Source organism: Ambystoma mexicanum, chromosome 5q (assembly GCF_040938575.1).
Source record: "Ambystoma mexicanum isolate Mex_15411 chromosome 5q, UKY_AmexF1_1, whole genome shotgun sequence".
NCBI classification, from domain to species: domain Eukaryota; kingdom Metazoa; phylum Chordata; class Amphibia; order Caudata; family Ambystomatidae; genus Ambystoma; species Ambystoma mexicanum.
Window position 1 is genome coordinate 237,415,639 of NC_090933.1, and position 25,530 is coordinate 237,441,168.

The window sequence follows — 25,530 nt, forward strand, 5'->3', positions numbered from 1 at the left end:
ACCTTGACATCTGGCTTTAAGCTATGCGCGCTCCGTTTAATGGTCGCCAATCTGTGCTCCGTCTCGGGCCTCTCTAGGATCTTTTCGAAACTCTTCCTGTCCTAGGCGCTGGGTGTGCCTCTTTCTCCGTGCCCCCTGCGGTTTGCTCCGGGGCAAGCGGAGCCTGCAAGGTTGTGTTGGGCCCTCTCTTGTCCTTGTCCCCCCTCCGGATGGGGGCCCCTTCTATTAGTGGCTGTAGTGGCCGTATCCACTCGCGCTGTCCCCCACCCCTTCTCTTTATGCAGGCTGTATCTCCCCGCCTGCTGCTTGTACCGAGTGCACTGCCCTGACTCCTGATCCGGTGAAGGGGTGGTGATCGGGGTAGGGGTGGTCCGGGTCTGTCGAGGTCCCCAGTTCTATCGATATCGTGGGCCCAGTCACTGGCGATTCCTACCATGCCTGCGGGTCTCTCAGCCCCTCCCCTCCTGTCCCTTGCATGGATAGCCGTCCCGGAGGGGGGCGCAAGGACCTGCCGTCGGGCCCGAGCCGTGTGAGCTTCGGAGTGGCTTGTGTCCGCTCCTTGTTCCAGGGGGCCCCCTCGCCTCTCGGCTCTCCCCTCTCAGCGCCTGGCGGGGCTCACCTTCATTTTCGGGTGCAAGTCTGCCCGTGTGCCTGCATTCGAAAATATTAGACCGCGGCGCATTCAGCCCGTGCACCGTGGGGACGCCCGAGGAGTTTCTCCGGTGGGGGGCACGTCGGAGGAGCGGCCCTTTCCTCGGAATTCCACCGTGCTAGGTCTGCCTCCTCTCACGGCGCAAGGGAGGGAAGAGCTCTCCTCTTCTTCTCCGGGTCGTTTATCAGCCCCTCTGCCGTTTTATGGACTCAGCGGGAAGATCTCCGGCCCAACGCTGTGACCACCTTCTGTCCCGTGCGTTGGGGGTGCCGCTCTTCTACTGTCGAGGTCGTAAGCGCCGGTGGCTGGTGCAAGGGCTCGTCTCCCGGTTTAGTCCGTTTGAGAGGTCCGCTTTGTCTAGCTGCTGCTGTGGCGCGGGAGGGGAGATGGAGCTCAGCTCAAACGTGTCCTCCCTCCTCGGAGGCCATCTTGAAGTCGGCTGTACCACTTTATAAGGACCAAGTTAGAGATGAACTTGGCTGTGACCTTTAAAAGTGACCCTGCTGACATACACGGCTTGGTTTGCAAGGGGAGGGATAGGGTGTTTGAATTAATCATATTACTTAACATAATTCTGAACAAGGGTGAATTATGTAGCCCCTGCCAGCCCCTGCAGAATAAGTCTGTGCCATGCCTACAAAATGCATGTACTATACCCAAGCATACCTACGCCTGCCATGGAAATCGCTTCAGCAGCTCACATTACATACAACTCGGCACCTCCACCCAGCACCCTCCCCAACGCCCCAATCACTGAGACAAAGACTCAATACTTGCTTGCTTGTTTGAAATTCTGTATATTCTCTTTGCTGGTGAAAGTAGCATCATGTTACCAAAAAGTCTGCTGCATGCCAGAGTCACATACTGAATAGTGGGTACCCTGGCGACAACTGCGACGTAACATACTGATGTAGAGTAGGGTGGGCACAGCACTCATTAGCAGAGCTAGAGCACACAGCGGGACCCAGTCCATTCAGATAACCTGTATGACCAACAGGCGCAGGTATACACCCCAATAAAAAGCTGTATCACACTGCACAGGCGTGGTCCAAGTGGTCCAAGTGAGAAGCCACCAACCCCTGAAGACTTGTCTTTTATATATAAATGCAGTGCTGCTCCTATAGATACATGATTTAATTTAGCTTCTGGAGGCTTGTGTTCAGTGCGCGCTACATGAAGGTATCATCGTCATGAATGACCCCATTAAGTAGAAACAGTCTATCATGTCGATCGGGACATTTCCAGTCTCTGATGCATTTGTGTGCTTTGGGTTTTGTAAAAGGTCCTGCATGCGCAGTTCATCGCCAAGCGGAAAAGACCCAGGATGCGGGGCGGGGATAACATTGGGCGGTGCTGCCCTGAAAGGCCCAACCATGGTATTGCCATTACTTCTGCAGCTGTCAGTGGGAGAGTGCCGTTTATGACACATAGGAAATTGGCACGTCTAATCTTCAATGAGACAGAGAATATGCTCATGGTAAGTGTGCCCTGCATTTTGTGTCTCACGTGTTCCTACGACGGAACAGAACATGCTTCCAGGATAAATTCAAGCAAAGTACAAACGACTCAGTGGGCTCACTTGCACAGTACCCTTTAAATATGTCTATTTGCATAAATGGTAGGCATGAATCCACTATCACATGTCCCTGTATCAGGGCCGGCTGAAGATGTGTTAGGGCTGCAAGAGGCAATTTCAACATGCTTGAGCACTCCCTTGCCTTAGACAATACGGGCGTGCTGGAGCATTCAGGATACCAGGAGCAGCAGCACGTGTACCATATTGCACACTGGCATGTGCACAATAGCGTGATTACTGACTGGAAGTGCTGGCACATGTACAATACTGGGACCCTGGCGCATGGAGTTGCCATGAGCACTGCTAGCAGCACACACATGGCACCAGGCTTACCAGCACATGCACTGTCCGGGGAATGCCACGGCCAGATGTATGCACAAATACCCATCATCAGCTACACATCATGAGTAAAAATCAACCCTTACTTGACATTTGTGATTATCCAGATAGCACTCCACTGCCTGGCCTGGCCTGGCCTAATGCAGCAGCAGCATTTACATCAGCCTACCTGCAAACGTCCACAGAGCACCTTGGTTGATGAATTGTTTGAAGACATTTGACCATGTAAGGGCATTAGTATCTCTGCTACAGTCCCCAACAAAAGGGGCCTTCAAAACTCTGTGCATCATCCTGGCAGCGTATTTTAATAATTGGCACAATTATCTGTCTGTCCTCCTCACAACACCTAACAAACCAACCATTGGGGTCACTCAGGTCTACAACACTGGTACTAATTCAGGCTGCCAAACCAAATCATCTCTGTGGCGGAGGTAGGACTATCACCCACCTAGGCCCCACAATGTGCAGTGATCGCCCTCTGAATCTAAGAGAAGAAAATATGAGTCAATGCTGGTCAAGGTCTTTGAGGCCTTGCTTCTCCTCCAACTCATCTACCTTGATTTCTAACTGCAGGGCCTGCAGTCTTGCACGACCGCCCGCCCCTCCTCATCCTGTGCACTGCCCACCCCACCACACCAAGTCCTGATCCATATCCAACAACCAATCCGCCATCTCATGACAGCATGCATCTATCGTAGGCCTTTGCACTGTGACATTCCCACCACATTGACAATTGCAATGAACTCTAACTTTGCTAAATGCATTTAATCATATGTTGTGTAGCATATCGGTAAATACTTGTTGTTAAAGTGCCTGTCCTCCACTATTGGAATGAAACAAGGATCGATGGGAAAGCATTAGTAAATCCCCTGCACCCATGCCTTCATGTCTCAGCCTCCTTGTCTACCCCCCTCAGTTTTTTTTCTGCGCTTTGAGACAGTTTGCTCTGCATGTAGCGCTTCACGCAACTTCAATGAATAAATGCAGATACCAGCCCAGGAGTACTATTGCTACATACGTGAGACAGGGATTTCCAGGACATGAGGGATACTGAAAATACTGGTACCATACATGCAGGATGCCGGTGATCGCTGCACACATACTTATTAAAGAAAAAGGCAAGCACTTTGATGATGAATTAAAAGAAAAAGCTGTTAAGAAGCACAGCAACAGTGAGTGGAGCGGTCCTAAATTGCAGGGTGCTTTCCAATGGCTGATTGTGCGGGGTAGGTAGCCAGGCCCTAAAACCCCCGCCCACCGGCACTGAGCAATCACAATCCCATTCCTCTCCACTGTCCGCAGCTAGTCCGAGGCTCGAGCTCCAACACTGCCGTCCACCGGCACCAAGCAATTTATCTATTCAATAACGCACTGACCTGAGCAAAATACTGCCCTGCTCCACTCGCCATGCCAGTAATCATTGTCAGATTCAGAGAGAAATCTCAGTCAAAGCAGCGCAGTGAGACATGAGGACGCACGCCTGCCCCCTGTGCGCAGCCCTGCCCCTGCACAATGTGTGCAGCACATCATGTGATGCATGCAAGCGGGCACAAACCAGGGCTGCAGACCTGATACGCACGGTGCTCAAATGCGTAGGCGCAAGCCAGGCCATCCTCGACCCTAGGAAGAAAAGAAATTTGCAGCCAATTTCATGCAAGCCACCCAGGCTGGATCAGCTGGATGGTCCTTTGTTTATTTATGTATCCTTCCGCATTACCGCGAAGACCCAAAGAGGCCCTATGCCCCGAGGCCTACCAGGGGATGTCCCGGTTGGCCAGTCTAGCCCTGGGTTCTGGACTGATTACCCTACTTCAGGGAACGACTATATCTACCAAGTAAAGATCTGCAAGAATTTGTAATGTCTGGTTATCACGATGCCCTGATCGAAGGCCATCCCAGAATTGCTAAGACTCTAGCCAAGGTTAAGCGGAATTATTGGTGGCCAACCTGGCATAAGGATATTGCTCGATTCGTTCTATCCTGTGGGATATGTGCACAGAATAAATCACAAAAACAGAAACCAGCTGGCCTCCTAAAACCACTGGATATTCCACTGGCTCCCTGGCATACTCTTTCTCTTGATTTTATTACAGATTTACCTCCCTGTAAAGGTTTTAATGCCATTCTGGTGGTTGTAGACCTGCTCTCTAAAATGGCACATTTGGTTCCATTCAAAGGACTTCCTAACGCTACCGGTCTGGCAAAAGCATTTCTTGAACCGATTATAAAACTGCATGGTTTCCCCTTAGTCCTAATCTCAGATCGTGGAAGCTAATTTGTATCCAGCTTCAGGAGGAAATGTTGTACCATGGCACAAATCGATGTTCGATTATCTACTAGCCATCACCCCCAAACGGATGGGCAAACAGAAAGAACAAACCAGACATTAGAACAGTATCTACGTTGCATGCTGGATCAAGTGGAAGACAATTGGAAAGACTTGTTATGGATAGCGGAATACGCATACAATAACTCCATACACACCATACACAAAGCCCGTTTTACACAATATACGGAAGACATCCACGTACCTCGGAACTAGACTCCCCCACGACCTTGGAAATTCCAGCGGTAAAGACTCTACACACAAGCATAACCCAAGCCTTCAAAACGACAAATGAACATTTACTGCAAGCCAAAAATAGACAAAAACAATCCCGGACCGGCATCGAAAAAAAGCTCCTGATTACTAAGTTGGAGACGAAGTCTGGTTGGCATCAAAACATGTGCCCATAAAAGGTACCCGGACCTTTCGTCCAAGATATCTAGAATCCTATACCATCGAATCGGTGATAAATCCAGTGGCCATCAAGTTAGCCTTACCACCAAGCATACAAATTTATCCGGTGTTCCATGTGTCACTTATAAAACCTGTACAACCAGTCTTAACACCACCAAAACCTGTGCTAGTTGATGGAGCCTGAATTTGAAGTTAGAAACATCCTGGATTTGATACGTACCAGATCTAAGCTATACAATTTAGTGGACTAGAAATGGTACGGGCCTAAAGACAGAACCTGGGAACCAAGTGAACATATTCACGCACCACATCTGATTAAGAGGTTTCACCTGGATAACCCCACCAAACCCAGACCGGACAGGAAGGATACCATTAGAGGGGCCTTGGGGGGGGAGAAGGGGAGTGCTGTCATGACCACTGTGAGGGGGCACAAGTTGTGCCACAAGCAGGCTCCCACCAGAACCCTGAGGGCCTTTAAACCACTGCAAAAGGGCTCCTGGAGCCAGTCCTGGCGCCTTTGGCACCAGGCTCATATGTAGGAAGGAAGGGCTGTTCAAACTAGGTCCCATTTATGTACATGGGCCTTTAAATCCCACATGGAAGCACCCACACAGCCTAGTTCCAAGAACCAAGCCATGCGGTCTAGTGTTTTGGGTGTGGCAGGCCTGGAACTACTTTCCCTGGTACTACTTTACCTTGGCTATATAAACCACACCTTGATTGCAGAACACGCTTAGCGTTATTCTGCAACCAGCAGCGTGACTCTCACCGTGTCCAGCTCCTGGTCTTCAGCATCTTCCTGTAGTCCTGCAAGAACAAGAACAAGATTATTCTGTCTTAACTGAGAAAACACCATCCAGCACTCAGCATCTCAACCGGGCTGCAATCTGTGGAAACCGAGAGAAGAAGAAACATCACTCACCTGTGAGTACTAGCTTAAGGACTTCCAGCGAACCGCTACCACAGCTGCTGCTCGAACATTGCGACCTGCAATAACGAGAAAAGGAAAAATAATATTAGAACGCGCGCGCTTCCAAAACATTGAAGTCTTGCGCTACACCACAGCGACATCTGCAAAGGAAAAAGAGACATATTCAGGTCCGCTTTCAATATTAAACAACCGCACAGCACTGTACATACCTTAACAGATTCCGGGGGCCTGTTTTTCATCACGCTCTCATCCACTCGCAGGACTACAGCGGCCTGTGAGGAAAAGAAGAAGAAAACACAGGTTAGCTTTAAAAAGACAATAAAGGCGCCGCGCTTAGCGCTTTCTCTTACCCAGAAACGTGCCTCTCCATCCGGCATGCCAGCATCAAGACCTTCGCACCTGAAAAGAAGGAGATAAAGAAATTAACGAATTCCCACCATAAACAGAACAAAGAGTTACAATTAACAAACCTACCTGCCTACGAGCTGATTCGGGGTCACAGCAGGCCTGGGCTCAAGGAAGGCGTACTGCACAAGTGAAGCAACTCGGGCAGCTCGCCAACAAATGTCAAGCGGCCCTGCACAAGAAATGCAGGACAGATAGCTCACCCTACAAATAACTAAGGTGAGAAAAGAACCCAGTGGGAAGGGAATCGGTCAGAGGGAGGTGGGAGATTCACCCATTAGAGACAAGTTATCACAAATCCTCCCTTCTGTAATTGCAGATTCATTATTTAGCACTGGGCAGCTATGCATCCAGGGTTCCAGATCTCAGAGCCTTCCAGACGCCCCTGGGGATATCAGGTGAGCGTAACAGGTACTGAGACAGGGAAGAGTAGGGAGGACTTAATGAAGATCTCCTTGACAGGTTGTGAGACAAGGAGAAAGTGCAGAATAATGAAGAGTCCTCCTAAGAACTTGAATGAGCATTCTAGATGTCATCGCTCATTCAACATAAACAGAGACGAAGGACTTACCTTTTTGTCAGACTCTACCAGGAGGATCTATGAGTCTGGAGGACGTCTAGCATGGAAGAGAGAGGCTGTTGCGGACCAGGACATGTGCGAGGAGTCCAGGCATCCCTATCCGGTCCGCACTGCCTGGGCCAACCAACGTACTGAGGAAGCCGAGACCAGACTGCACAGTCGTGGCAAGACACGCAACCGCACCCAGAGAAGCTCTGTGGAGCCGCTGCATACACCATGGAAGCAGCACAAGAACGTGAAAAGCCAAACAAAACGTCGGAGAAGCACGCGACCAATGGAGAAGAACCGCCAGAGCCCCAGTATGTATATGAGCTGTCGGGACAGAGAAGACGGGGAAGAGAAACATCAAGCCCGGCGCCTGGGACCCAGATATACCAAAGGGGAATATCTTAAGCAATTGGTCATATGATAATACCTGGCAGAAGGGTGAACCTGGTATATTAGGAACAAAATACAGAGGTGAAAACAGGGTCAGGGACCTGCAACCTGAGGAGGAGATCCTCACAAGCCATCTTCTTCGTGGCAGAACCTGGTAGGCGAGTGAACCAGGTCTGCCCAGGCAAAGCCCTAAAGTAATCCGGGTCTGGGACCCACATCAAGTTTTTATATGAGAAGACCATGGGAAGGGAGAATTTCCCCTGGTGTTGTGAACTGTGAAACTAAAACCACGAAAGGCCATGGGAAGGAGTCATTCCCCTGGTTTTGTGAACTGTAAATGTGAAAGCCAAGAGGTAGTGTGAACAAAGCCAAGGATTGCCAGTGGAAGGAAGTCATTCCCCTGGCATTGTGAACGCATGAAACCAAGTGAAAAGAGAGTCCAGGGGAGGCGAGTCATTCCCCATGGCTTTGTGTGGGGAAAACACTGAGAGCCAGACACCAAGAGAATGGAATTATTCTCCTGGTAAATGAGTCTACAAGAAGGAACAAACCCTGATACAGGGGAAGGGAATAATTCCCCCTGGAGGGACGAAATAATGAACATTTGATACAAAGCCAACAATCCTTTGTTTTGAAGTATTGGAGTTAGAGGAAAGGAATCACTCCACTTAGTGGTGGAAAACCAATGAGCAAGGTACCTGGAGAAGGGAGGCATTCTCCAGGAACACAATAGTGAAGAAGCAACTATGGTCAACAAGGAATGTTGATGTTTGAACTGGAACTTTTCCTTTGAGTTGAACTGAGAACTTTACTGCATGTTGGCATTACAACTTGGAATTTTGTTTTGTGCTTTTGAAATGGATTGAGACCTGGGTAAGGGAGTCATTTCCTGAGGTAAAGATCCCACCTGACAACTGGAACTGTGATCTGCTGTTCAGAAGAAGGGACTACCTCTTTAGTTTAGTTATACATGTGAGGGACAGAAGCAGGCTCTTGGACACAGGATGGTGGACTATTGATTTATATGGACATCCTGACCGAAACCTTAATATGTTAGTTGAGGCAGGGAAACCATTCTTAGAATTATGGAGTGTTAAGTTTCTCTTTATTTTGATCTAAAATAAAAGTCTATAGCAATCTGTGGAAACCGAGAGAAGAAGAAACATCACTCACCTGTGAGTACTAGCTTAAGGACTTCCGGTGAACCGCTACCACAGCTGCTGCTCGAACATCGCGACCTGCAATACTGAGAAAAGGAAAAAATATTAGAATGCGCACGCTTCCAAAACATTGAATTACATCAGTCTTACCTGAATTCCATTGCGCTACACTGCGCTTCCATCCGGAACACCACAGCAACATCTGCAAAGGAAAAAGAGACATATTCAGGTTCACTTTCAATATTAAACAACCGCACAGCACTGTACGTACCTTAACAGATTCCGGGGGCCTGTTTTTCATCACGCTCTCATCCACTCGCAGCACCACAGCGGCCTGTGAGGAGAATAAGAAAACACAGGTTAGCTTTAAAAGACAATAACGGCGCCGCACTTCGTGCTTTCTCTTACCCAGAAACGTGCCTCTCCATCCGGCACGTCAGGATCAAGACCTTCGCACCTGAAAAGAAGGAGATAAAGACATTAATGAATTCCCACCATAAACAGAACAAAGACTTACAATTAACAGACCTACCTGCCTACGAGCTGATTCGGGGTCACAGCAGGCCTGGGCCCAAGGAAGGCGTACTGCACAAGTGAAGCAACTCGGGCAGCTGCCAACAAATGTCAAGCGGCCTTGCACAAAAAATGCAGGACAGATTGCTCACCCTACAAATAACTAAGGTGAGAAAAGAACCCAGTGGGAAGGGAATTGGTCAGAGGGAGGTGGGAGATTCACCCATTAGAGACAGCTATCACAAATCCTCCCTTCTGTAATTGCAGATTCATTATTTAGCACTGGGCAACTACGCATCCAAGGTTCCAGATCTCAGAGCCTTCCAGACTCCCCTGGGGATATCAGGTGAGCGTAACAGGTACTGAGACAGGGAAGAGTAGGGATGACTATACCACCTGTGTGTCAGTCTCCTCCTTCGACACCCTTACAGAGGTCTGGCAAACAAAGGTGCACCTGGCATAACCAATATAATTCTGAAGGAAAACCCTGCCCCATGGGCCAGGTTTTAACATAATTATTTTCATAACATAACAGCAAACAACAAGATCTGAGATCTTGGCAACTTTCCTTGCTGATCTCGGTCTACAAGGCGGGTTGGAGAGAAAATCCTAATAATTATAGACTCCTGGCCTTGATGGATGTGATCAGCAAGGCCTTTGCCACACTTTTATTGAGAAAACCTAAGAAGTGAGCCAATATGATGAACCTACTCGACGTATGACAAACAGGCTTCAGGAAACACTGCTCCACAATTCATAACATACTGATCTTGAGAGCACTGACATCATGAGCAAAGGTTGGTATTGGCCCACCTTTATATGTGGGATTTCTTGATCTCAGCAGAGCTTTTGATGTAGTGAACCGAATCAATCTGTAGAGAAAGTGAAAAGTTGGGCAATTGACCCAGGATTACTAAATATGTTTATCTTCCTACGAAAGAATACGCAGGTCATAGTGGGACTGGATGGAAAGGGGCGCTTAACAGCAATGTGTGCCTGAAAAAGGGTTGTGTGTTGGCACTGTGGCTCTTCAGCCTCTACACAGCCAATATTAAAAGTGCACTTGATGGAGTAAGGAGATTTCCCCCCACTTGGGGTGATAAGCCCCTTAACATGTTGGCATACGCTGAGGTTGTGGTAATTTCTGACCACACCTTCATAGGGCTTGAGAGGTCATTAAGTGCACTCAGTGAATATGTGTTATGAAAAGAATTGGTGTTAAAGTATAATAAAACCAAAATAATTTATTTTTGGGGACTAAAAGGAAAAATATCAAAAAGAACATAAATGTAAATACAAAGAAGGTATATGTGAATACAAATATTTTGGTGTTTGCATAATGGACAACATTTCTGATGTTGATGTATATGAGCTCCTGAAACTAAAAACCCTCAGAAAGTTGAGGGCAGTCAGTCATTTCCTGAGAACAGAGGCCTGGGGCTAGTTTCTAAGCAATGTATTGTGCCGACGGTCTTACATGTACTATAGGCGTATAATCATCTTGACCCTCTTAGGATGGTGCAGCTTGAGGGGACCATTCTGAGAAGAATATTGAAAGCCCCAAACCACATGCCTGCAAATACATTGCGGCTCGAGCTGGGTATTATCTCTCTGCATACCATGCAGCTGATGAAAAGCAGCAACTTATCTGTATAAAATGATGAGGAGTGCAAGATTCCAATCTATGAACTGCTGGGCAGAGAATTAGACAAGAAGGAAACTGGGTGGCTAAAGATTTCAATGTGAAATGTACAGCATTCTTTAAGGCCATTGATTGGACTCCTAACTGGGACGTATATGCTACAACCTTATGTAAGCAACTAGGAGTAAAGGCTAAAATGTGGGATTTTTGTGGTAGTCTAGAATTCCAGAAGAACTACAAACTCACTCAAGACCTAATTGACATAACATATATTCTGGGTAAGATGCAGCCATATTTATTGAAATTCCTGAGTCCTGAGATCTAAAGAGAATTTATGCTACTTAGGTTTAATCGCCTCCCGTGTTTAGCGGTGCTGTGATCGCAAATAAATATTCCTTTGGAGCAACGAATTTGCAGTCTATGTAAAATGGTAGATGAGCAAGAAACTGCAAGACATCTTTTTACCAAATCTCCCCCCCCCCCAAAAGAATAGAAGAGAGGCCTAATATTGGGCTTGTTTGGTCTTCCTCTAGAACAAACGAAGAAAGAGATGTTTTGGGGTAGATGTCTGTTCGGTAACCAGCAGTCAGAGGTCAAAGCCATGATCACCATCTGGAGAGAAATGGTAATAATGTTAGACACGGAATTACAGGGCGTGCCAAGGAGTGACTATGATATGAATCCTACAAGGAATAGGCTGAATGTGCTTATTAGCATTGTGAACATTTGTGTGATAAATTGCAATGTAAAGCATCTATCTCATTGAGATAATTATGCATTGTATATCTATAGTTGATGTGATTGTATATGCCATAAGAAAAATGTGTGAAAAGTTATTTAATAACTAAGAAGAATTTTGAGTATAAAGTACACTATATTGCAAGTGCACACACTTTTTGGTTTAGTGATTTATCTAATGTTTATCATACACAGAAGGGAATAAGAATTGATACATAGTTTCACCCGGAAGCTGGACCCATGGCAATATTGCTGTCCAATAGTAAGGCTGCCAGGTGCTCAGGGGTAGTAGTTTCTCTTGCACTAAACTGCAGAGACCCAACAGTCCCTAGAACCTTGTTTCAGGTACAGCATTATTCTGTTATGTTAACATTTTTCATGCCAAGGTACAGCACAACCAAAACCTGGTGCGAAGACTGAGTAAGCAGGAGAAAGAAGAAAGGGCTTAGAAGAGTAATGTTTTCAGAGCCTTTCTAAATTGCAAATGGGCGGTCAGAGAGCAAAGAGCAATGGGTAGGGCATTCCACAGCATAGCAACCTTACCAGAAAGTGAGCAGCTGCCAATTCTAACACGGCGAAACCTAGGGACAGCAAGAAGGAAGCAATGCTTGGAACGCAGCACACAGCCAGGAATATAAGGTCGAAACTTCAACTGCAAATACTCAGGGCATGGAAAATCCTGTGCAACAGACACAGAGATTTGAAGTGTACACGTTTAGCCACTTGCATCCAATGCAAAGCATTGAGAACTGGATAAATGTGTTCCCGATAGGAGGAACCAGTGGCAAGGCGAGCCACTGAATTCTGAAGAATTTGAATGCGGCGTAGCAGATATTTAGGCTGGGCCAGATAAAGAGAGTTGCAATAATCGATTCGACTAAGCACCAAAGCAGAAACCACCGGGGCCCGCAACTGTGAAGGAGTAAACTGCAGAACCTTTCTGAGTATCTTTAGCTGGAAGTGACCAACCAGACAAACTGAGTCGGTCTGGGAAGAGAAAGAGAGGGAAGCATAGAGCTTTACACCAAGATTCTTGACCATAGGAACAGCAGCAGGAAAGGAACCAAAAGAGTAAGGCCAAAAAGACATCCAGGGGGACGTGACAGCATTAGTGCCCACAACCATAAACTCAGACTTATCCCCATTCAATGTGAGCCAATTGTCGCTCATCCAGCAACCCACAGCAGACAGACAATCTCGCAGCTGAGCGGCATGGGCCCGATGGGAAAGGTCCTGCCGGATAAGAATCTGAGTATCATCAACGTACAAGTAACATCTGAACCCGTGGCAGCAGATAAGAGCGACCAGAGGCTTGATGCAGATATTGAAAAGGGTAGGAGATGAGGCAGAACCTTGGGTAAAGGTGGGTATTAAGCCAAAGGTGGGCATTAAGACATCCTTTGGGGTGAAGGCTAGGCTCTGGCATGCAGTATAAGTTGAAAATCATGATACCATGTGGCCAAACATAAAAAGATGAGGGTTGCCTTCAATAAGCTGAATGTGTTCAAAACTAAGTTTTATATGTGTCTGCTGTTAGTTGCCTCTCCTAGCTAACCAGTATTTTGTTTGATTTGTTTTTTGGAAAATATCTACTCTTTTAGGTATGCATGGAATACTAGAAGTAATTGTCATCTTAAAGCTTGTGCTCATATCGAAATCGCCTCGCCGCAACATGAGACATCAACAACAGCTTTCCTTACCTTCAAGGCCTTCTTTGAAAAAGTAAATAAGCCCCTGTAAAGCAGGCCGTGTTATCTAAAATTCAATTGTCTAACAGCAGGAAGCAGAGTGTGTTGTCTAATATGGGAATAAGCCGGCCAAAACATCACCAAATGCAGAAGATCCTCCACCACCTTCCCACACAGTGGACAGCTAGACAAGTCCATAAAGCCTTTCCAATGGACTGTGTTGGCTCTCAGCAATAGACTGTTAAAAAGGACTTGAGTAATCAGCCAACGTTCTGATTTTTTATTACTCATAACAAGATATTGCTGTTCAGAGTTGACATTGCTAATGGCTGCGTGCAAAAGTTCTCTTGACTCCCTTTGTTCATTAACTAAAAGGACACAGGTTATCTTTTATGTGTTCCTTTGTTCATTACAGTAAGTTACAGGGAGCATTTTCACACTCTTTCTACCTTTTGCACATGCCATAATGGCAGATTTAGCTGAGTTTATTTTGAGGTCCAGGGCATTCATAAATTCTGTGTAAACATTGATCTGTTTTTGGAGGGACCTGGGGTCACAGGCCATAAGGATAGTGTCATCAGCATAAGCCCTGCCACCCACCCTAGGATAGTCAGCTTTAGAGTCCAACAGGGCTTTATGCAGACTATTGATGTAAAGATTAAAAAAAGAACTGGGCCAGAAGGCAGCCCTGTCGAACCCCCCTATTTGACAATAAAACAAATTGTACATTGGCCAAATAACCGTATCGCACAGAAGCCTGGATTTCCCGCAATAATGTCAATATTTCCCCTAGGCAATTCATGGACCTAAGCACCACCCACAATTTCTCACTATTTACCTTGTCAAAAGTTGTGTTCAGGTCCATGAATGCTAATAAGATGGTTTCACCCTTAATATAGTCATGAATAGGCCACCAGCAGATGGAAAATAAGGGCCTGGTCTCCACTGTCTAAAACCAAAATGGATATCAGATAGATGAGAGTGGCCAAAATCCACTCTTCCAGATGCCCCAGAAACACTCTTTCAAAGATCTTAATGAGGTATAGGAGATAAACTAATTCGAGAGTGGGCTCCCTCAGTCCCCTTTTTTGAAGATGGGGAATATAATGGCCAACTTCCACGAGAGGGGTATCTTATCGGACTCTAAAATGACATTAAAACATTGGGCCTCATTATAAGGGTGGCAGCCACGGTATGAACGGTCTTACTTGGAGGGCTGTGCGGCACCCGCAAGCAGAACTCGTAATGCCACTGGCACCGTTATCAGCAGTGCCGGCGCATCCATGCTCCCCACCCCTATTCTGCCCTATGGGGCAGAATGGGGATCGGGAGCCCGGCAATGGGCAATTACTGGCCCATTCATCTCGTAATGGGCCGGTCATTGCCCAATCGCAGGAGGCAGTGCCCGTAGCGAGCATGGCGGTAGCTGTGCCTGCCATACAGGTATGGCTATCGCCATGCTCGTAATGAGGCCTATACAGTTAACAGAGGTTACAGAGGTGCCAAAGGTCCGTTAGATCTTGATAAAGATCGTCAGGGACAGCATCAGGCCCTAGCGCAGGATTATATGCTTGGCACAAGCAAGCTATGACAACCTCCTTCAGCGAGAGAATCAGTGGAAAATCAGGGTCTGCCAAGTCTTCAGATTCATTTGTACAGTGATATAGATTGGAAAAGTGGTCAACCCAAGCCCTAGGCTCCACTGATGTCTCAGTACTTTTCCTAGCCCTCTGATCATAGGCCACAAATTCCCAATTTTCGGGGGGGGGGGGGTCGTTAAATGACACTGCTACTACCAGATCACTCCAAGCTTGTTCTTCAAGCTCTGCTTTCCGGGATTCCAAGACTGCCCGGTAAGTTGCTCTGGCCTGTGTAGACCTGTCTGGAGTGTTTAAAGCATTGAGGAGTGCTTGTTTGGCCACTCTACACTCTTTATTAAGCCAGCCTTTGTGGGCCTATTCTGGGTAAAGACTTTCTGGAAAGATTCCAATAGTGACCACATTAGTTCACAAAACCTGTTGTCCATGCCTGAGGTAGTAAAAGTTCTCTCTAAACTAGATAAAACCTGGGGCCCTTTAGCAGGCAACACATGGTGATGGAGTTTGGACATACCAATCCTGGCCCTTTTAATTCTTCTTTTGCAATTGGGTTGACATCCACCCAATCTAGGTGCTGCCTAATCACTCCATCTGTCATGCTGGACTGCCATAAAAAGCTAAGATAAAAAGGCTGGTGGTCACTACATAGGTCCCTTATCACCTCAAATCCCTGCATCAAATCCCAATGTCCAACCAAGAGGCAGGAATAAAATCGATTGCAGAAGTGCTTTGATGGTTTCTGAACGTCAGGAGACCAGGGACATCTGGACGGTCTTACACGTCTTACTAAGGTTTTGTCTCAATAAAACTGTAAACTAAATAAACATTAGGTAATAATCTTAAATAACTTACAAATTACATTTGCATTTGCACTCATGCAGAAACATTAACAAAACATAGAAATACAAATAAATAACAGCTAGGGATTTCAAGTATATTGGTTAAATCACACTTACCTTGTGGTAGGTGTTCAGTGGAATCATTCAACTCAACATCTGGGGAAGACTGTCAAGAAGAAAAACAGTAGAACATTAATCACAATTCACACATACTCCTATGGTAAATGAAAATATATTGGTGATGTATAGACTGCTGTTCTACAGATAGGGTTGTCAGTTTTTAACATGGAAGAATGAATTCATAACAAATCATAAATACAAGATATTGGGCCTCATTACACGGTAGGCGGTGAGCCATGGCGCTATTAGCGCCATGGCTCATGCCGGTAAAATACCGGCACCGCCTTGGCGGAAAGGGGATTTACCGCCCCATTCCAAGGTTGGAGGGGCGGTAAATCCCCCTTCCGCCATTGCCCTTCCCCATTCCCATTTCTGCCCCATAGGGCTCTATGGGAATGGGGAAGGCGCTAATTACGGCACCGCAATTTTGCGGTGCCGTAATTAGCTCCGAGGTCACTTAGCGGGTTGGATTTTAACGCCTGCAAAAAGCAGGCGTTAAATCCCCCAACCCGCAAAGGGACCTCGTAGTAAGGCGGTAGGGATTTACCGGTACCGGTATTTTACCGGTACCGGTAAATCCCTACCGCCATCCGTGTAATGAGGCCCATTGTCTATACCATGCAAATAAAAACAATACTAATGAATATAACATTTCTTCAACTAGGATAACAGATGGTATTTGGAGCTGGGTATTTACGATGTCGCTTATACATGGAAGTGTTTGGCAGAGTTCTTTAATCGCATTTATGTCCTCTGTCAGTGGTGAGGCGCAAATAATGTGCCTCGGGATGGTGAAATAAAAACATTTATAACTGAAACATTTACCTGCAACCAGAAAGCAACCAAAGGCAGGTTCTAATGCAGCCAGATCTAGTTCCTGGCATTCTTATCCTTAGTCCACAAATTCCTTCAAGTTATAGCACTTTTCTGGGACAGCACATTTCATTTTTGTTTTAGGCCTAGAAGTCCTTTTTGTGTACGTATTTGGTTTCTATTTTGGCTTGAAACGCCAGTGGCAGGCAGCAGACAGTCTACGTTATTTTGGCTCTCCCTTTGATTCTGGTGAATGGAGAATCCTCAGCACCATTGTTGTTTCAGACTTTCAATGAGATTCCTCAGGCTTAGTCAATCTAGTCGAAGAGGCAGTGGTCGAAGTGAGCGGGAACGGTCGGAGCGGTGCTCCACACTTTTATTCGTTACTGTTAACAGCTCCACTACTTTTTGCAACCATTTTCATCATTCTGGAGAGGTTCTTTATGAAGTTAAAACACACTTCTCCACTTTACCACCAGATATCAGTTACAGCGAAACTGAAATCTATTCCAACTCAAATGGCTGTCAACCAGCATGGCTGCAACCCTTGAGAAATGTGTTGCACGTTGCTCCTTCCCTTCCTACTCTGTCCCCCGCCAAAGTCACAGTTCCACTACTTTTTTGGTACACTTCGATCACTGCGAAGACGTCTTCTATATTGAGGTGAAAATGGTGTCTGTGTGGGCTGTTCTGGGCCCAATCGGCCTACCAGCCCTGCTTGATAAGCATGAGCAAAGGGAGGGCTTCAATTAGGGTTAAAGGAGGCTACCAGGCACCAGAGTAGTGCATTTGACCGTGCACTGATGTGCATTTGTTTTTTGCAAGACCGCTGTTTCCCTAATTACATTGTTTGGGAATATGTTGTTCCACCTGAATGTTATGATATATACACATCCTTTTAAAAACATTGTTTGTTTGTTTATTTATTTATAATGCGCTCCAGAACCTTATGTTACCGGGCGCAGAAACCAGTAAATGCAAAACTTACAATGTTACAATGTTATATGAATGAATTTACAATATTACAAAATTACTTGAATGTACAAATTAACAGTTGCCATATTTACATGAATGTACAGTTAACAATATACAGAGTTAGCAATATACAGAGTTAGCAGTTATAAACATAAGGGTTACTATCACATCAGGGTGCATTGAGTAGGGCTACACTTGTGAGTGTTCAGGTGCCTAGTCGTTGTTAGCGTTAATATGTTTGATGAAGTTCCTTCAGAATTGAAGAATTGTTTTTAAAGTGGCATGACATTGTTACATTGAGAGTTTTAAGAGTACAAAGTTCACATAAGGGCAAATGTTGCAGACCCTTTAAAAGCTTACAAAGGTAAGAGCGCTGTCGTGAGACAAACAATCAACCGGTTTACCAGAAACAACTGAATAGTAACGAGAAAAGGAGGCGGGAAAAGGAGAGGGAAGTGGGGGAGAGACACACGGGGTAGAGCGCCTCATGGCTAACGGGTCGGAGGTAAAGGTAAAGACAATAATGATTGACACTTGCTAAACCAAAGACAATTTCACATAAAGATAATTCACTGGCCCCAAGATCATTGTCCTGAAGCTTATCTCTCCTCTGAAATGAAGCCTTCTCCTTTGCATTCCATTACAGACCGGTGTAGCAGACCCATCGCTGCTGTACTCCACAGTACATGTCCTAGAGCCCCCTCAGCAATACAATGGGTGCGTCACGTGTCAGCCAATTTGACAAATGTTGATTATAACTAATGTTACTGTACAGTTAATTCCAAAACAAAGCACAGAAAACCATGCAAACCTACAGTGGGTTTACGGTACAGGACATACATGCTAATTGGACAATCCAGCTGCATGTACTGTAGGTACAGATTAGTCATTGGCTGGGGGGTTGGCACCATGCATCATCGGACAGTGCTTCAGTGGACTGTTCCCAATGGGCCCTACTACCGCCTGGCACCAGCTTCCTCAAAAGCACTTTTAAGCTGACCTTGACTGAGGCATACATGTAATGGTCCAACTTTTCACTGAATTTTATGTGGGTCTATGACAATCTTCAAAGGTCACCACAACACGAGACATTTTGTATCAATAAAATGGGAGAGAATATTGGGGCTTGAATGATTACATTAGGGCTACTCGAGAGGTACTATATGCAATCATTTATCATAGAGCATTTAAATAAGTAGGGTCTTTTTCTTTTAAGAAATTGGATCTGTGCAATCGTCTGCCACGAGTGGGAGGTTTTACCATGATCCCCAAATTGGCCTACAGCCTCATGTGTGGCCTACAACACCAGTGGTGGCCTGGCCTACAGGGAACTCTGGAGATGTCCAAGAAGCCTCTGCACCCTGGGCCTCTTTTGTGTGGTAACCTATTTTATTTCCAAATATTCGCACAGGGAAAGGGTTGGGCTTGCTGAAAAGTGTAATGTGGGGCCACTTTGAAAATGATTGTCAGTGTGTCTTGGTTCCCAGTCCACCCCTGGTCGCTACTGCACTGATGGAGGTGCTTCACGACCGAACATGAGATTTGCTTGGGAAACAGATTTTGAAGTGGTCAGAAGCAGGTGAGTGAGCTTGACTACAGTGTCAGGCATAAGTACGCACAGTACATAAAACATTGTGGCGCGACATCAGACAACCAATAGCACATTAAGAAATCTGAAATAAAACATGTCTTTAAGGCTCCCTAATGACACGTATCAGGGCCAACAGTACAAGGAACGACAAAAAAGAGAATAAGTAACAGGCAGCATCACTGACATACACTACAAAGAAAAGATTCACAACCCACATGAAAAGGGGGGAAAGCAAAGGGTCGTTTAAACCCAGTCCACAATATCGTGCTGCATCTTGCAAATATTAATTCTGAGTGTAACATGGGAAGTCTGTGACTGAAAGGAGGGACAGGCCAGATCTTCTGAATGCCAGAGCCCTATGTAAAATCAGCTATACTATCCGGGATGGGGTTTACTTTGAATGCAAGGTAAGAAGAATCACCACTCGTTTATAGAGCCCAGAACCAAGTTCAATGTTCCCCAAGTTTTCACATTCCCTCTCTCTACCTCTACTCCCTCAATGTGTTAGTCTGTCTATCTCTTTCCTATTCCTCCTTTTCTGCACCCCAATGTTGACCCTTTTCCTTTTTTGCCAGCACAGGCCACGATCTGATTGTCCTGTTGGGGGGAGGGCAAAATATGCCAATTATTTGGGACAAATGCTGCCATCCTTAGAAAGCTGATGACAATTGGTGCAGTATAAAAGCTCAACCGCATCAAATAACGGTGGTCATTCATTGATTCCAATGTGCTACTTCTATGGTAATTAGCCTATTGCGACATACCTTATTCTTACCACATACAGATATTTTGAATCTGTCAGTGTTGTACTGAGGGTCGCCCTACACTGGAATGCTAGACTAGCTTTCGCTTTCAATTGAAATGCACCAAAGACAATGAATGTTTTGAGGATAATATCATGGCAGTGGTTAGTTTTGACTAACAATAAGCCTAAAATGCTGGTCAGGCCCACCAAAAGAGAAGGTACAATGGATCTGCATTCATATTGTGGTGAATTGCTCTTAAAAACAACTCAAATATCCCATTTGTGTGAAATACACTATAAAAGTGAGTCAGTGGGGTGGAGATATATTCATCTAAAAGTCAAATATGGAGGGTGAAGCCTGGCTGCAACAGAAATTGTGGATTAGTAGAACAGAACCGGGGTGATCCTGACCTTCAGCTCTCTTATCTGCAATGTGCCTTGATTAAGAGGTTTGACAAAAGGCATCTACACACGGAACACTCTAGACCTGCCATTAATTTGCCAACTTCAGGAGTTTAACCCCTGCTGAAAGTCAATCGAACTTAAGACAACAAATGATCATGCCTGACCAAATCGCAATAGCACGTGTGGCATGATTGCAGGCCATGAAGTGCTAGGTGCTAAGTGAACATATGCCGATTCATCCACAAATCACATAGTTGTGATATACTAAGCTCCAAACAACTTGCCAGATTGTATTAGTTCACATGATGCACTTTGCCTGAAAAATGATCCTAGAAGGTGACCTTAGGGTTTGACAATGTTAAGACACTTACACCTCTGATCTGTGCTCACTAGTCTGGGCTTTGAAGAAGCAGTCTCTGCATCGTTTCATATGGACGGTCATACCCTGGACTGGATACTATCTTACAACTTCCTCCGACCCTTGATAAAACACCCAGCTGCAGACTGGTCAGATCATATAGTCCTAATGTTCCAACTTGAGGGTCGCCCCTCTGAAATCAAGCATTAGCTAAGAAGACAGACTGCAACCTAAGGGATAAACACAGTTTGAAAGCTGACTCGCGGTCCCAATTATCAGTGGAACGTTATCCACAGTCGAGCACATCTACAATGGTAGAGACCTTATTCAATTATGTAATTCTACCATGCAGTGAGCTCTCTTAAAACCAAACCCATAAACATCTCATGCAACGATAATCACTTGTTCTCACGAGAACTACATCAAATGAAATCGAAATTAAGAAACAGGCGAAAAGACCTCAGCAACAAGCACTGGACTGTACTAAAAACTGCCTGTAAGACTTAAAATGTATCTTATGCTGAAGAGACGAACGCAGTAGATAGTTCCTAGACGACTTTGTTTACCATACTGAGACACCTGGAGGAGCCTAATGCTACTAACAAGCCAGTTTAGCCCTTCGAAGTCTGTGTGATTATCTGCTAGTTTATTTCATGTATAAAATCAGTGTTGACGTCCCTTTAAGCTGAAACCCCCTGATCACCCTAGCCAAATAAGTTGAAATCCAACTCCTCCGCTTAGAGTGAAATGTGTCTTTTTGTCAGTGACCACTGACCAAACCCTAAACATCATCACGAGTCAAAACCTCCCCACCTTCCCAAACGTTCCCATCCCCTTCTTTTGTAGTGAAGGTGTGAGGATACACTTGCACTCCTGATAAGACATCAGTAAGTGTTCTTTCCAAGCGGCAACTGTTAGCATACCCTATTCCCAAAAGACTTATCTAAATTATTGACCCATAATAAAGGTGACATTTCTGCTGAAAATCTTGACCAAAGCTGCCTCTAGCAACCTACTGGCATTCACAGTAGATCATAAATTACTTGGAGACTGCCAGTTTGGCTTTTCACCTTGCAGAAGGCACGGAAAAAAGCATTGCAGACATTAAATACAATTCATTACATCTCCAGGGCAAAGATGATGTCAGTCTCCTGATGCTCCTGAATGTATAACCTGAATTCAAAACCATTGGCCACTCAATTCTTGTGACCAGAATGGATGACATGGTGGCAGTGGCAGAACTAGTATTGATGTTGGTTTTCTATTTCTGGGGGCCCAGACTATCAAGAGATTAATGTAATTCTTGTGAGTCTGCTGCCTCAATTGCCCCATTTGGAATTCCCCTGGTCTCATGTTTTTCACCAAGCTATTTAACATTAATGGCAAGCCATGCATTGCCTGATCTTACGGTAAGGTGTCTCCTTTCAAAACTATTCAGACAACATACAACACACAGATCATCCTTAAGCTGAGCAGGGATGCTGGAGAAACCACAAGCATGCTGCAGATTTCTTTACCACCTTTAATACATGAATGGATGTAGTTAAGCTACTTGGGCTTCAACCAATCCAAGACAGATACATTTCCCTCATCAAAATAGAAATGCGCTGAGTTTAAAGTTGCATACTATTTAGTATGCCAAAACTTTGAATGTGACTCTGGACTTAACTCTGTCTATGAGTGCCCATTTCAGTAGCGTAATCAGGTCTACCACCTGTTATGGAATACGTTTCTTACCTGTAACTCCTGTTCTCCAGCATTGGTATCTTTCATAGATTCACATGCTGTGAAAATTCCCTGACGTCAGGCTGAGAATCCTTGGTTACCTTTGGATTTCCTTTGCTAAAAGCAAGAACAACTTTCTATTTTGTGGGCTGTCAACCACCTAATGGGTGCATTTGGTCCCATCCAATGGGAGCTCGAGTACTTAGAGACTAGTCTCTCGTCCTCTTCCTCACTTCAGATTCTAATCACGTATTGAAGCTGATGGGAGTCCTCGAGTTTCTCTACATAGAATCTACAACAATATCTTCAATAAACATCTTTCTAGATGAAAATATGATTCAACTTAATAAAGTCTTAATTGACTACAGGATCTACAGTGGCTTGCTCCTATCCAGATCCTGCGATCTACAGATAAGTGGGGATGGAGGTAAAACGAAGACCCATGTTTAAGGCCTGTGCCACCTGTAGCCTCACAAATGTGCATGAAGAAGACAAACATACATATTGTATATATTGTTTGTACCCCCATCACACAATCGAACATTGCAATATCTGCAAAGGGCTTAGCTCAAAAACCCTTAAGGACAGAAACCGTTGACTAGTATGCTGGCTGAACGTGGGTAACTATCCAGAATATCCCTCCGATATTGAGTCAATGAAAAGCATGGCCATCCCCAAAGAGAAGCAACCATGCTCCAAGGAGAGAGCCAGGTCGGAGTCGGAGGAACGGTCGTTAAAGAAACATAAACACAGGGTCGGCCATGGCTACGAGCCGACGACAGGGCAGGATGTCCACACAGTTGAAGAGAAGAGGCCCTTCAGAGCTCCAGAACAGCCATCATCATTGTAAAAAAGGCCGTCATCGGACAAGCGGATCACAAACTGCCATCGAACAAGTCGATGACAGATAAATTGTCCAGCAAGTAGGTGGCAGACAAATCCAGCAAACATCATAGACACAAGTCCAAGTCCACGGAAGGATCCAAGGTCTCGTCTACAGGTGAACATAATCGTCAACGGTGACGATGTCAGAGACACATAGTACGCATGGCATACCAGATCCCCCAAGCATGGCAAGCCCTTAGGCCGCACCAGAGCACCACATCACTGGTAACCTTGTCAAGGGAAACAACCTCAGTGGCGGTGACCCCTGTGCAAGACATCTAGGAAGCCCAGAGGGCATACCAAGTCGCCCAGATATGTCAAACCATCAACCTCGTCGATGGTGTCACCACGTCCCACATTGATGGATGCATCAACGGTGCAAAAACAAGTGGCAACGGGGCATCACTCAAAGACGTCCAGCACATCCACTAATTGTAAATTCCCGTCAACAGCAGATGAAGTCTCTAGAAAAAGGCAGCTCATCGTCAGCATCGTCAACGACACTTGTCGACGGTAAATGTAAATCAAAAGAAGCCACAGGTGCAAGATACCAACCAGCAACCTACAGAAGCTGCCTTGTTGACAGTCCAAACACCATCAGCAGCCCTCATGCCAGAGCAAGTCGGGCCCTCACCAATTTCACCAATCACATAATCCGAGTTCATTCCGGAGGAGATATTACAGCACATGATCTATACAGATTTCAAGACACAGCATGAGCAAATGCAGTTTTCAGGCTCAAAGGAGTCTGTGATACGACAGGAAGCTACAAGGTCTTGAATAGGCCAGCTATGCCAATTAGGTCATGGCAGCAGCATCCTACTTCTGGACCAAGCCACTTAGGCTCAAAAAAGAGGAAATGCGGTCACTACTGGCTAATCTGCAGGCCTTGCTGTCGCTGCAAGTCCTCTCCTCTCTGTATGTGGCCAGGTGGCAAGGGATGAGAACGGTGATGTCTTATTAGGCTGTGCAGCGGTGTACAGAAACTAGGTCTTCTGGTAATGACATGGAGAATGCCATCCATGAGCATTCCTGGTGGCGTGTGAGTGATTGTACAGCTGTTGCAGTTTATTACGCGGTCACACTCAACTCAGGGAGTGACTTTATAGGGCCTACACAATCTATGGCTTTGGGGCAGTATTACCTACAGGATAGGCCTGGAACTGGGCATCAGCAAACAGCAGGGCACCGCTGGGGCAGCAAGGAGTTCAGCCAAGGATCTCCTCTGACTCCCCCAAGGGGTCCCAATCAGCTTCTAGTCTCCTGGTTCCTGTCTCCAATGAAAGGGTTAGACCTCTCTGCTGGGATGTTTCTTGCCACATTTCGGCAGCAGGTTGGCTCTTGGAATTAGTGGAAGAACTCCAGCTCTAATGCAAACTGGTTTATTTATAGGGCAAATGACATCACTAACTTGTCATGATTCTCGTGAAAGGGATTGGCTGGTTTTCACTATCCACCTCCCACCTGTGTGCTAATAGGACAAAGGGATGGGGGAGTGATTTGGGACAGCTGTGGGAGGAGAAAGCTTCATCATACCATTTTGACAGGTGGGCTCGGCAGGCTTTAGGACACAGAAATTTCTCAACATGGCAAGTGCCCTAAACTTCCAAATCTTTAAATGTATGAATATATTTTTAAATACTACATTTTTAGGTGAATCAGATAAGGCTAGTCTGAAGTCAGTACGCCTTTCCTATGCAGGGGTACAGTTTTTCTTCATTTACTCAGTGTCATGATTCCTGCCCCTCATGTCCCCAGCCCTCCAAGATGTCAGGCTGAAGCCAGGCCACAATCACCTACATGGCCCTCAAGAGCCTCTCCATCCCTCCAAAGACCCACTTGGAGTCAGACTTGGAGCTTGTGGCACCAGACTCACTCACTCCCATAGGATAACATTGGGGATTGGACTTGTAGTGCATTGATGGGGACAAGATGGTTGCCCCCACATATTTTGGTTCCCAGAACTGCATGTGCGGTCTTGTCTTTTGGGTGTGGTTCAGCCCAGAGACACCTGGGATACCCAGAGACTATTTAAGCCACACCCAGGCCGAGAAACATGCTTTGCATTTTCTGCACCTGCAGCGTGACACTCACCGTGTTCGGATCGGTCTCCACTAGGCCTGCATCTTTCTTC

At 45.8% G+C, this 25,530-nt stretch overlaps 1 protein-coding gene across 1 annotated transcript in view; it reads right to left on the minus strand.

Annotated features, from left to right (window-relative positions):
• The window catches only part of LOC138497346 (uncharacterized), a 441,719-nt gene that overhangs the window by 58,142 nt on the left and 358,047 nt on the right, over positions 1–25,530 (minus strand). Inside the window, exon 6 of the mRNA XM_069620747.1 lies at positions 15,897–15,945. Coding sequence (XP_069476848.1) covers positions 15,897–15,945 — 49 coding nt within the window. The remainder of the gene's footprint in view (positions 1–15,896; positions 15,946–25,530) is intronic.